The sequence below is a fragment of the Pleurodeles waltl genome, chromosome 9, assembly GCF_031143425.1.
Source record: "Pleurodeles waltl isolate 20211129_DDA chromosome 9, aPleWal1.hap1.20221129, whole genome shotgun sequence".
Taxonomy (NCBI): Eukaryota; Metazoa; Chordata; class Amphibia; order Caudata; family Salamandridae; genus Pleurodeles; species Pleurodeles waltl.
Window position 1 is genome coordinate 1,143,417,823 of NC_090448.1, and position 12,168 is coordinate 1,143,429,990.

A 12,168-nucleotide genomic window follows, 5' to 3' on the forward strand; every position below is an offset into this window, starting at 1 on the left:
TGGGATTCGATTGATAATTTTTTTTTGCCTAGAACAGTTCTTTGAAAAAAGTTACTTTTATACATTTAATTTTTTGGAATTCACAGTGAATTCCAGGAGTACCCCCAGAAATCTGTTTTAATGGTTATCAATTTGCAAGCATTTCTGGTTGTGTACATGCACACGTGCACATTTGCAAAGGTATAAATGTGCCGCCCAGCAACATTGGCACTTGGACACTTTTGTTTTTTTCTTTTTATTACAAGGACTATAATTTCCATTTTTGAGAAAACAATTTTCCTACACCTCAAACAATTCTAAATGTGTTTCTTCGTCATTTCCACCCCTCTTGGGCAGTTGCTCCTGCAGTGGACACGGTTAAATCGCAGACAAAATGCAGAATAGCAATGTGTGTGCAAAATGTGAATGTCTTCAACTTTGGTTTGTGGGTGTTCACACATTCAGGCAGAAGTTAAGCTTAGATGTGCTTGAGAAAGATGTCCTTATAACATTCCACCATGTAAAAATCCGCCAGTGAAATAGTGCAAGCTCTTAAATTGACTGAATCCGAATTAACTATCTGCCTCGAGACAGGGTTTCTGTTCTGAGCAATGTATTTCCTGTTTCATAAGTCCAAACCACATTCTAATATGTTATATTTTAGGAAATAAGTGCTGGCTCTTTCAAGAATTTTTTAAAAAACTGCAGTATCCTTGAATTATTAGTCGAGATCTGTACATTTGTGCTCACATACTCTAAAATTCTTGACTACCTATTCTAAGAAAGTTTTACACAACGGTATTGTGATTGTTAAAAGGTAACTGTTGAGTCAGCAGGGCCTACAGTTTGTAACTTAGTGGTGCAGTTGACCAGTTTGTAACCTTATGGCGTACTACTGTGACAATCATTTGGGCACACAAGTGATGTGAAACATTAGTAAGAAACAATGGGCCAGATGTAGCAACCGTTTTGCATGGCGCAAACTGCGAAATTTGCAGTTTGCGCCATGCAAAACTGGCATCGCGATGCACATTCCCATTTTGTGAGTCGGTACCGACTCGCAAAATGGGAATGCGACTCACAAATAGTAAGGGGTGTTTGCAATTTCCGAGTCGCAAAATCATATATACCTACATCTGGCCCTAAATCACAGAAACACTTTATTTGAAGAAGGTAAAGGAGAGTTTAATTTATGATCTAGACCCCTGCACATTTCAGAGATGAAATGTCATCTCTGCCTCTATCCTCGGACGTCTATTCACCGACAACAAATATTTGATAAACTGTTGCAGAATTAAGAGCTGCAGGCCTTCTCCCTAATTTGTCTTATTTTATTCCTGAACATGAGCTCTATTTTTGGAAAATGCTGGTAAGTTACTACTTTGAGAGTTTAGATATTGATAAATTAATCGTTGTTGTAAAGTAGGTCCACTCTTCCTTTTTCCCATGTTTTGATTTATCTTTCAGAAAGAATCTCAACAAATGCCACTTGAGAACTTCTAGCCCTGGTTGCAACCCTGTTACTGTGTGCTTTGCAAAGCAGGAATGGACAAGCAAGTAGAAGGGGAAATCATACACTGATACGGTCTCTTTCAAAATAGACGTGGCTGATGCACAGCTTTCCTCTGTTTTGGTTTATGGCTGATTTCGTTTCTCTGGGTGTCCAAAGACTAGCTGTGTGATTTGATTTATGTGCCCAGCTTCAGCGATGCAGAGCTATTAAAAAATCTCCTGCCACATAAGAGCCACAAAATAAAGTATGGCTAAAAAGACAAATCCAGAACCAACTTTGTTTTTCATTTTGGGTGAAAAATCTAATTTGTGGGAATTACACGTAACCTGTGACTTGACGTTGCAATCTTAACCCACATTCTATATTCAAATCAAATTTGACAATTGATCAGTATCTTCAGTTCCATCCAAAGTTTTTTTGGGTTTTGTTAAAGAGCTCTGAACAGAACTGCTTTGCCTATTAAGTTGGTGGAAGGGGAGGTAGAGTTTTTCTACCCAGCAGCGAAAGGGTTAATGCCTGCTTTTCCTCTTTTGTCTTATTTAGATGTGGTTCCTGTTGTGATGTATCTACATGTCCATGTGTTTTTGGCTTGCTTATCTGGAGAAGAAATTTTAAGACAATGCATTTCTGTTTTACTCAGGCCACCCAACATGCTTGCAGTTCACCGCAAATATGACCGAAGCAGTCAAAACCTACGAGTGGCAATGCATCGAGTGCAAATCCTGCAGCCTCTGCGGGACCTCCGAGAATGATGTGAGTATTAATTCATCATACTTTGCACCTCCTGGGTGTGTGCGGGGTACTGACCAGTCTTCTGTTTCTAAACTGGTTGTCTTGAGTGTAAGAAGATTTCTATATTATGGACGCCACCAAGACCTCTTCTGGTAGGATTATGAAGACATGGGTAGACCACGTTTATTTAGCAGAAATTCTGCAGAAAGTCTAACATTCATGCACATTACCTCAGTTTCATTATTGATTTCTGAGTGTGGACCATGGATAGTAACAACTTGTACTCTTGTGTGTCTTAATATGGCCTTATTTCGCTCACAACTGGGAAGTCCTACAATTGACCAAGTTATTTTACTTACGCGTACGGTATAAAAATATAGTTTCTCTGTAAATGTGCCATCGTTCCTGCGTTTCTCCAATGCTCTGTTTGGTTCCTAGAAATGCTTCCTTGACAATGTTAAGAGCAGTAAGCATTGGCTCCCATCTGTTGACTTTGTAATAGCCCTACACCCAGACTACAGGCCAAATATGTACTGGGCTCAGATGCCAGCTGTGCCATAAGTGAAAGATGAACGAAGGAATGTATTTCTTTTTAAAAGTTGCAGACATCAAACGTACGAGTGAGTCTTAAAGCAGTAGAGGACATCCAATGATAACAAATTGAAACCCCCATTTTGCTGTATGGTGAAAATGTGACATTTACTGCTATAAGTAACGCAGTACTTTGTGCCATTGCTCAGGTTTCATATTTATTATTTAAATATATTCATGTGCAGAAAAGAAAGCAGGGAACTGATGGTAGGTCACAGGTTTCGGTGGAGAGCAGCTCCTTTATACGGCGCACCATACAACACCTCTGACACTCCAAATCTGCTCAGAGTTTATAAGCTTGGAATTAGCACAGTGCCATCCACACCTCACTAGAAAGTGACAAGTCCTTTTGCCATTTTTACAATAGAATTAACTAGTGACGTTCACTTGAAGCTGAAAAATTACAAAAGCCTTTTACCACTCCAGGCACAGTATTACAAGTTTGAATTGATTGATAAAATACCACTCAAGCCAAACTAAAATGAATACAACCCACCGCCAACACATGTTTTGTCTAACTAGAGCTTATCGGAGAGGCGTAGATTAGCCCAGACACAAGGGAGTCAAGACAGTACCCTTGCAAGCCGCATAAATTATGCAAAAAAAGCAAACCGGGATCTCAGGGTAGTTCCCACGTTTACGTGGAGAGCATCTCCTTTCTATGGAGCACGCTACTGCACCAGTGACACTCTTGACTCTGCTCACCTCAAATGTCTGTTTTTCTAGCAGAGATTTAAGCATAGGATTAGCACAGTGCCATCCACGCCAAGCTAGAAAGTGACAAAGCCTCTTGCCATTTTTACAGCTTAAAGACTTCCTCCAAAATGAATACCTTGGGACTGGTGAAGCTGTATTGACCATTATAATCTGTAGTGCCTGAACGTTGACGGAAAAGTGACATAAATACATATGCTTTCATTTAAACTAAAATGCTAAAACTTTACAAGTCGTTCTTTTGCAATTTCATTTGTATATCTCTCAATCATAAGATTTGTAGGCAAAAGGTTAAAAATGATAATTTGCAAGATAGCCAAATGTATCATTTTCCAAGTACATTGCAGTTGTGCATATTCAGTGATCTACTCAAACTGTCAGTTTAAAGGCATGAATGTCTTCTTTGTTAGATATTCGTATCTGAATCCTTGGGAAATTACTATGCACGTCCACCCTAATTCAATTGAAGGAGAGGCTGCATATTTATTTTACGAGGGAAGTTAAACTTTCCTACGTCCACCAATGAAAGCTCAGTCGTATCAGGCGGCTCTTAATCCATGTAGAACCATTTGAGAAAACTACAGATTGTAGCCCAGGCAGCTTTAAATTAGTCCAAGAACTGTGAGAAGTTGTGAGGGCAGTGGTGGTGTGGAGCTAACTAACACCTCCAGCGACCTTAATCAATAAAATGCACATTTAATTTAACTTAAATGACAGAAGTGCATTTAAGATGTTTTCAGCCTTGCAAACCTTGCTCATCCGCTGAGGTACGCTGAGAGGTGGGAGGACCAAGCAAAGCTCTATCCTGGCTCAAGGAGATGTCCGACTCTGCTGTGGTCTTTGTCCCATTGTGACTGGTGAGCCAAATAGAGCTGAGCCAAGCAAGGCAGGCACTGCCTGCAGCCCCCACCCCAGCCTGGGTACCCACCAGTAATAGAACATTGGAACGCTGGGGGCTCCATTGAAAACAATGGAGTGCTGCGGGCTTTTACTGGCCGGTAAAAGCCCGCAGCGCCAACATTCCAAAGTTCGCTTTGTTCACAGCAGCAGCTGTGAACAAAGCGCCACGGAGCCCGAGGGGATTTTAATCCCCTCGGGCTTCGTGAGGAATTTGTTTTATTTAATAGAACATTCTGCCCTTAGTGGCAGAATGTTCTAATAGCCTTAGAACCCGCTGTAGCGGGTTCTACCGGCTAGAGCGGGCCTTTAATAGCCGGTAGAGTCCGCTACGGCGGGTTCTAAGGCTATAATAGTCCACACACAGAGCTGCAGTAAAACACGTCTTTATTCTCCTGCGTTTGACGGCGAACCCCCCATTCTAAACCAGCATTCACTTCACTACGTTCTAAAAGCTTACGTCACTAATCTACGGAGTCCATCGGGAGCCATTAGGGTTCTGTCATTCACAACTAACACAACACTGCATTGGCCGTCTCATTGGCTCAAGCGCTGGAGACCGGTGCCTGAATGTAAGATTTAAGAGTGACACAACATGTCTGCCTGAAGCCACGCTGCACTTCACTGGTGTCTTCTTGAAGAGGAGCGGGCTCGCTGGTGCACAACATGCACACTCCTATCCCCAGTTCCCCATTTGACCAGATTGTGTATTCCAAAGCAAATCACTTCACAATGTTTAGTTTTCGTTAGCCATCCACTCTGAGCACACATCGAATTTAAATGAATCCTGTCCAGAACCATTGCAATTCAAAAACCTCACTTGCACATGTTTAAATATGAAATAATCTTGATGCACGTTTGATAATGGTATAGGCCATACATAGAGAGGACATGACAAATTCACTTCTCTGGGGCAACCCGTGGGCATGGGGGTATTCTTACATGTTTCATGTTTAGGAAAAATGTTACTTTCAATAGGTGCAATTAAGTGAACGAAATAGATATATGCACTTGAGGCACTCAAAGAGTTTGATAAACAACTTTTTTATTTTAAAGAGTCTGTATCATATTGGTTTATGACATCATTTACCTGATTTACATACTGAGGGCCTGATTCTAACCGCGGCGGTCGCCGCCTGCCTGGCGGGAACCGCCAGATGGCCGCTCCGCGGTCGAAAGACCGCTGGGGCCTTTCTGACTTTCCCGCTGGGCTGGCGGGCGCTAGCCAATATAGCGCCCGCCGGCCCAGCGGGAAAGCGGCCTGCAACACTGAAGCCGGCTCCAAATGGAGCTGGCGGTGTTGCAGGTGTGCGACGGGTGCAGTTGCACCCGTCGCGCTTTTCACTGTCTGCTAGGCAGACAGTGAAAAGCATACTGGGGCCCTGTTAGGGGGCCCAGGACACCCGTTCCCGCCAGCCTGTTCCTGGCGGTAAAAACCGCCATGAACAGGCTGGCGGGAAGGGGGTCAGAATCCCCATGGCGGCGCTGCTTGCAGCGCCGCCATGGAGGATTCGGCCAGCCGGGGTTAATCCGGCGGGAAACCGCCGGACCCGGTTAAAGCCGCGGTCGGAATGGCCCAGGAAGCACCGCCAGCCTGTTGGCGGTGCTTTCCATCGTTCGCGGCACCGCCAGGGTCGGAATGACCCCCTAAATCTTTAAAAGTCTTGGCTCGTGCTTTGGCTTTAAGTGCCAAACCAGGCCCCTTACTTAGTGTTCTCTTTGAATTGGTTCACCCACTTCTCGTTCATTGGAAAGAACTGTTTATTTTCTTTTAAAAGACGCAGTAGTTACAGCTGTATTATGCTGGGTGTGTACTAATGTATTTTTATAAATACCCTTGTACAAAAATCCCATGTAAAAATTATTTTTATCACTTTTGGTGGGGTTCAGTATACTATCTCTATTCGGTGTCTAGTTGTACCTGCTTGTTTATACTTGACCAGTTGGGGGCGGTTAAGTCTTGAGCCCAACTTTTGAGCCTAATATTTTTTCAAGGCATGTCATTGGAGACAATTTCATTTGGATTATTTTCAATAGACCAATTCAGTTAGGTTCATTTTACAAACACTTTAATGATGCTGGTTGCAAACTTTATTGAATACAGGAAAACGGTTTATGTGCTGCACTCCATGTTCTGTTATTTTGAATTGATTACATTTTGGTGAGCAATTTAGCCTGAATGTTTCCGAAGGTGGAAACCATGTAAAAACTGTAAACTAGCGCACTACTCACCCGTTAGGGTCTCAAGGCGCTGTACTCATACCGCTATAGAACCCCTCCTGGCTTTTCTCTGTGAGGTGCCCACTCCTGGGCACCCCCAGGGTGAAGCCAGGCATCCAAACGCTGTTGGGGCCGTTGTGGAGATTAAGCAAGCTATTGCCCAGAGTTGCAGAGTGGGACTCATTAATTAGATTAGGCACCGAGGCGAGAATTATCTGGTCCAAGGTAATTAAGCCCAAGACCTGCCGAAGCGGGACTTGAACCCTGGTCTTGAGCCAGATCTCTGCTTCAGGGTCTGCCGCTCTAACCATTGTGCCACACTTCTCCATACGCTGGGCTGTTATGCAGCTCCTTTCTAGAAAATAAGGAGCAACACAATCTTGACCGAGATGTGTGGCTTGTCCGACAGCTTAAAGTAAGCAAAAAGGCAGACCCAGATTTGGAGTGTCTGGGGCACAAGGAAAGCTAATGGTTCCACTGCTGCTGCTCTGACATAGCAAGAGTCCATAGACAGGGAAGAGTGGTGTACTGAAGTGGTTTGAGAGACAAGCCATAGAAAATTGGAGAGCTTTCAGGCTGGCTCACCTCGGTGCGGATTGACCATGTTGTGAGCCTGGATTACAAGTATTACCATAGACCGTGTGCATTGTACATTACTCTCTTGTGACCTTGCTTAGTGAAATTGTATTAACCTGCAGAGTTCTATATGGTCTGTTCTGCTCCCTGAGCTGGCCTTAACTTCACATTTGTGTTCTGATTTCAGGAAAAGCTACTGTTTTGTGATGATTGTGACCGTGGATACCATATGTACTGCCTGGACCCGCCAATGTCTGAACCACCAGAAGGTAATTTCATGGGCGGCTTTTCACCCTGTGGGGGACCAGATGTTCTGAAATATTCGGATTTACTTTTCTGCTCTGAGGCTTTTATTTTGTCATTGTGCTGCCCCTTCACTTTTCCAGTCTGAGAATTGAACTGACTGTACAGTATGAATGAGAACCACTCTAAAGATGAAACCTAGCAAGCATATTATATTTTATATATTTTAAGTGAATGGGTATAATTGTAGAATATATTGGAATCAGCCATGTTGACACTTTAAAATAAATGACATCATTTAAACATACATGAGAATTAAGTGGACATTGTTTAGCAGCACTAAATTCTTGATGTATCATACATGGGTGTACCCAGTTGGTTTCCCTTTAATACTCTGAAGAGGTGGGTACTGAAGGTCTCTGCATCCCCAGCCTCCTTTTCACATGCTTTTGGCCATTTGGAAAGATCTCATGGAGTATATTGATAGGTGGAGTAAAGCAGTGCTTGTGCTCATAAGTTGAACTCTTACAACCCTCCATAACCCAATCCTCTGCCCAAGCTTGACAAAGGGTGGAGTCAATTTAAAGGTATTTTGAGCAGCAAATTACTAATATCAACTAGTCCTTCAAGGCCCACTCAACGTGGTAAAGGAATGCCCTCCAGCATTCTATCTGGTCAAGCCGTACTATAATTTATTGGCCCGTTACAATTAGAAATCGTGGTTAAGCACGGCTCTGGAACAGATTGGGCTCTTCCACTCATCCCTCTCCAGCATTTATTTTTCAAATGTCAAATGAGCTGCTTGCTCGTGGGCTCCTTAATCTGTGCCATACATCTTTAAATCCGGCAGCAATGCATTGTTCACAAGTAATCCCTCTGCTGAAGAAACCTATGGACGACCCTCAAAGGACGAGCAACTATTGACCCATTTCTTATCTTCCTTTTCCTATTAAAAACTTGGAAAATTAAGTTAACACCCAGCTCTAAACTTTTGGAGATGCCAGTGATATCTTGGATCTTTCCCAAGCAGGCTTTTGTCTGCTTCACAGTACTGAAGCTGCCCTACTTGGATACTGCTGGACAAACTCTTGTCCTTAGGGCAGGCTTTGATACTCTGTCTCATACAGTCCCTGCCAGAAACTTCCCTCCATTGGCAACTGTGGGAAAGGCTGTCTTCCTTTTGAGTGACCAAGTGTAAACAGTGTTTTTTACCACCTTTCTGTTCCCAACAGAGATCTCTACCATGCTATTTCTACAGGGCTTTTCACTCAGTCCCACATTATTTAATATTTGCTTGTCTTCTTCACTAAACTGATCTAGTCTTTGGCTTCTTATTAATGTACTCTGCAGACAACACCAAAATTGTTGTCTCTTTTGTAAACGCATTGGCAACAGTTTATAAATTTGCATTCATGCTAAGCAGTAGCCCACAGGATGAGTAGGAGTTTTTATAAATAAAATAATGACAAAACAGAGCTCTACTAATTTTTGGTTCTGCCTCTATCACCTGGTCTCCTCATTGGTAGCAACCAGATCTTAGAGCAGCCCCAGCTTCAAAGATGAATGCAAAAAAAAAAAAAAAAAAATGGGCGTAATCATTTCATTTTTGACAAACAAATAAAGTTACCAAACTCTCTTGTTTTGATTACCTACGTGTGCTTAAATAATTTCTTCTTAGATGGATTCCAGTCGTGTAGTGATACAAGCAATAATTAGACTGCTACAAATCCCTCTACTTTGGCCTTCACAGGAACACCTTCACCTCATCCAGAATCTTTCAGTTAAACTCCTTTTTGGCTTCCCCAAATCTGATAAGTATTGGAGTCTTGAAGAGCCCTACATTGGCTGCCTGTGAAACAGTACTCTCACAGAGCTTCCAGCAAGAAAGGGCTTCTAGTTCTATAGCAGTTTATTTCTCAATGAGCCATGAGATCAGCGGATGCTCATCTGCTAAATATTCCTTCCTTGCATTATCCACGTTCATATGGGTGGTAGAGACTTCTCCTGTTTGGCTCTGAAGCTGTGGAACTCCCTTTCCAATTCATCTGTGCCCAGAAGCTAATTGTTTTAAATTTTGTAAAGGATTAAAGCATGGTTCTTTGAATAAGATCCTTTTTTTGATCACCTTAGCACCAAATATCCTCTTTTGGGTAGCAGTTGTGCTTTACAAATATGCATCATCAACAAGAATGTCTCCTCCGCATTTGTAAGTGTCCAAAAGCACCTTCAGATGGATGACCCGCAGCCAGTGCAAACTTCCTAATGTTTGGAGACATTGATAGTTTATCTGGAATCTGTGTTTGTGACACTGTCTAGGTGATTGTGTATATTGTATTTGGCATAGTCAAGTTTAGCTGGAATAGAGGGGCCAACTACTGAAGCATGGGAATCCATAGAGATTCATTCGAAGGTTGCCAAGTTAGTTTGTGGATGTGGCTTTCTATGGGCTAGATACCTGAGTTTTCATTCATTTCATATAGGTAACTATAGATCTAAACTAGCCAGGTCAGTGGCTGGTTAAGGAGAGACTTCATGAGGGTTATTTCTTCTTAAGTATTTGTAGTGCCAAGATAGGTTAGCCTCCTTCATTCCATTTAACATGCCTGAGCCCTCCAACATCAGTGAATGCAGAACTGAAAAGTTTGTGGGGTTTTCACTTTGACAAACCTGGGCTGTTGTGATCTAAGAGTAGACTGAGCAATTGTGGCATCTAAGGAGTAGTCGGAATATATTTAGGATAAGGTACAACAAGATGGAAAGGCTTGGTGAACCTCCATAGGTCCAAGACTGATTCTTAACCTCCATCATTGTTGTGTCATTCAGTTAAAATCTAGTCAAACCCAGTTTGGAAAAAGAGGCACATTTGGTGCACAAGATTATCTCAAGGTGGGAAATTTCCAGATACTGACAAAGTAACTGGACGAACGAGCAGACCCCCACAAACCAAGGGGATGGCGCACTGCATCAACTACAAAATCAAGGGAGCGATGGATGCTTGAAAGCTTAGAGATTTCCCAAGGGGAATATTGATTTTATAGCTGCTATAGGCTAAGCCGATCTTTGAGTGTCTACACGATAAGCGCCAAAAGCAATATAATAACATTTGCACCTGTTTAACAAATCTCACTTTATCAAAAGATTTACCGCAGCACCTATGTCATTCATGTTCAGATGCACATTTTTATACAAACTAATATCTAATGGTGGTGGGTTTGTGATTGTCTTATGCATACATTGCTGAGAATTTTTTTATGCTTTCCACAAAATTATAAGTATGAATTTGTTGTTATGGTGAGAGAACGGACTGATGAAAAAGAAAGAGAGAATATTTGTATGAGTGAGAACCAGATGAGAAATCCTTTGTGTGCTGTCGAGACAATGAAAATAGGAGAAATGAATGCAAATATCATATCCTTTTGCAGGAAGTTGGAGTTGTCATTTGTGCCTCGACGACGAGCCAAACGAGAAAGCCAACACACTACCTGAGACACCGTAAGTCTTCCGCGGGTTTTGATACCGCCTTATGCTACAGACTTTGAACAAATGCCCCCTTCACAACTTGAAGAAAACAGCGCTATGAAGATGTGGGGCAGTAATTGAAGATTTCACTAAGCCTGGAATTAGAGGCATTTTGCTAGAAGATTTTTATTTTAATATCCAAAGTCATATCTCCGACCTTCCATGCATCTGTTCTTCAGCAGTGTTCACTGTTCAGGAGAAGCAACAATTCCTCGCCTAGTTAGTGTTGTGTGTCACAGTGGACTCAGGCCACATTGTTATCTCTCAGTTGTAGGACCTTCCTTCTTATGAGACAATGTAAAGTTATAAATAGGTTATTACTGCAAGGGATAGCAGTATGTACTTTTCTTTGTTTCTTTGTCTCTGGAGTCCCTCGGATGCTTGTTTTCTATGGCAGCGCAGCAGCATGAAAATTGAGGACCAGAAGTTCGACTTTTGGAAGTCTATGGGACCATTGCATGCCATAGAACTGGATTATCTTTACCCTGGAAGCCATCACAAGACTGGTCCATTTACCATGCTCTTTTAGTTATGTTAGTCCAAGAGGACAGAAATGGTAATGAGTGCTCTGGTTTGGTTAAAGAGCCATGGTCATTTTTGCACATGTTTTGTATGTTTCGGTTGCCTGATAAATGTATCACAGTTTTTGGTTTCATTTGCAAGTCTAAACTACAATGACGTGATTTAAATTGTAGAGAAAGGACTAAATGTTATGATAATAAAGGAATATTTCATCTTGTATGTCCTGGTTGTGTTAATTTGCAGACCCACCAAGTACACAGTTTACATTTGTGATGCATCGTTTGTGGCTCTTCCACATAATGTGGTTGTTTAGATTTGTGCGCAGAATGCTCATGAAGAATAGTCATGAACCATAGCTTCTCCCCCATGCAGCAATTAGTGTTCCTAAAAAAAAAAAAAAGTCCCTGAATGTAGTCCCCAGTCTTCCGACTTCCATTTTTCAAGTCTTGCATTTTGTTCTCTTTTGCACTCGTATCCTCTTTTAACCTCCCCTGTGCGTCTGGATTTGTGTGTGCTTCCAGTCATGTGTCTTCATGCGCTCGCTTCCTCTGGTGAGCCCAAATGTTCACTTTTCTCCCATGTGTCTGGGAGTGACATTGATTCTTCTGCATTTCCGGGTATTTACCGTTTCTCCATTTGCCAGATTATGGTCAACCTTTCCC

The 12,168-nt window shown here is 42.2% G+C and overlaps 1 protein-coding gene across 2 annotated transcripts in view; it reads left to right on the forward strand.

The window, feature by feature from the left end:
- Positions 1-11,723, forward strand: part of DPF3 (double PHD fingers 3) — a 367,266-nt gene extending 355,543 nt beyond the window's left edge. For both annotated transcript variants that reach the window (XM_069208948.1, XM_069208947.1), the window contains exons 10-12: positions 2,133-2,245; positions 7,410-7,491; positions 10,888-11,723. In XM_069208948.1, coding sequence (XP_069065049.1) covers positions 2,133-2,245; positions 7,410-7,491; positions 10,888-10,961 — 269 coding nt within the window. In that variant the 3' untranslated portion in view covers positions 10,962-11,723. The remainder of the gene's footprint in view (positions 1-2,132; positions 2,246-7,409; positions 7,492-10,887) is intronic.
- Positions 11,724-12,168: the final 445 nt, after the last annotated feature.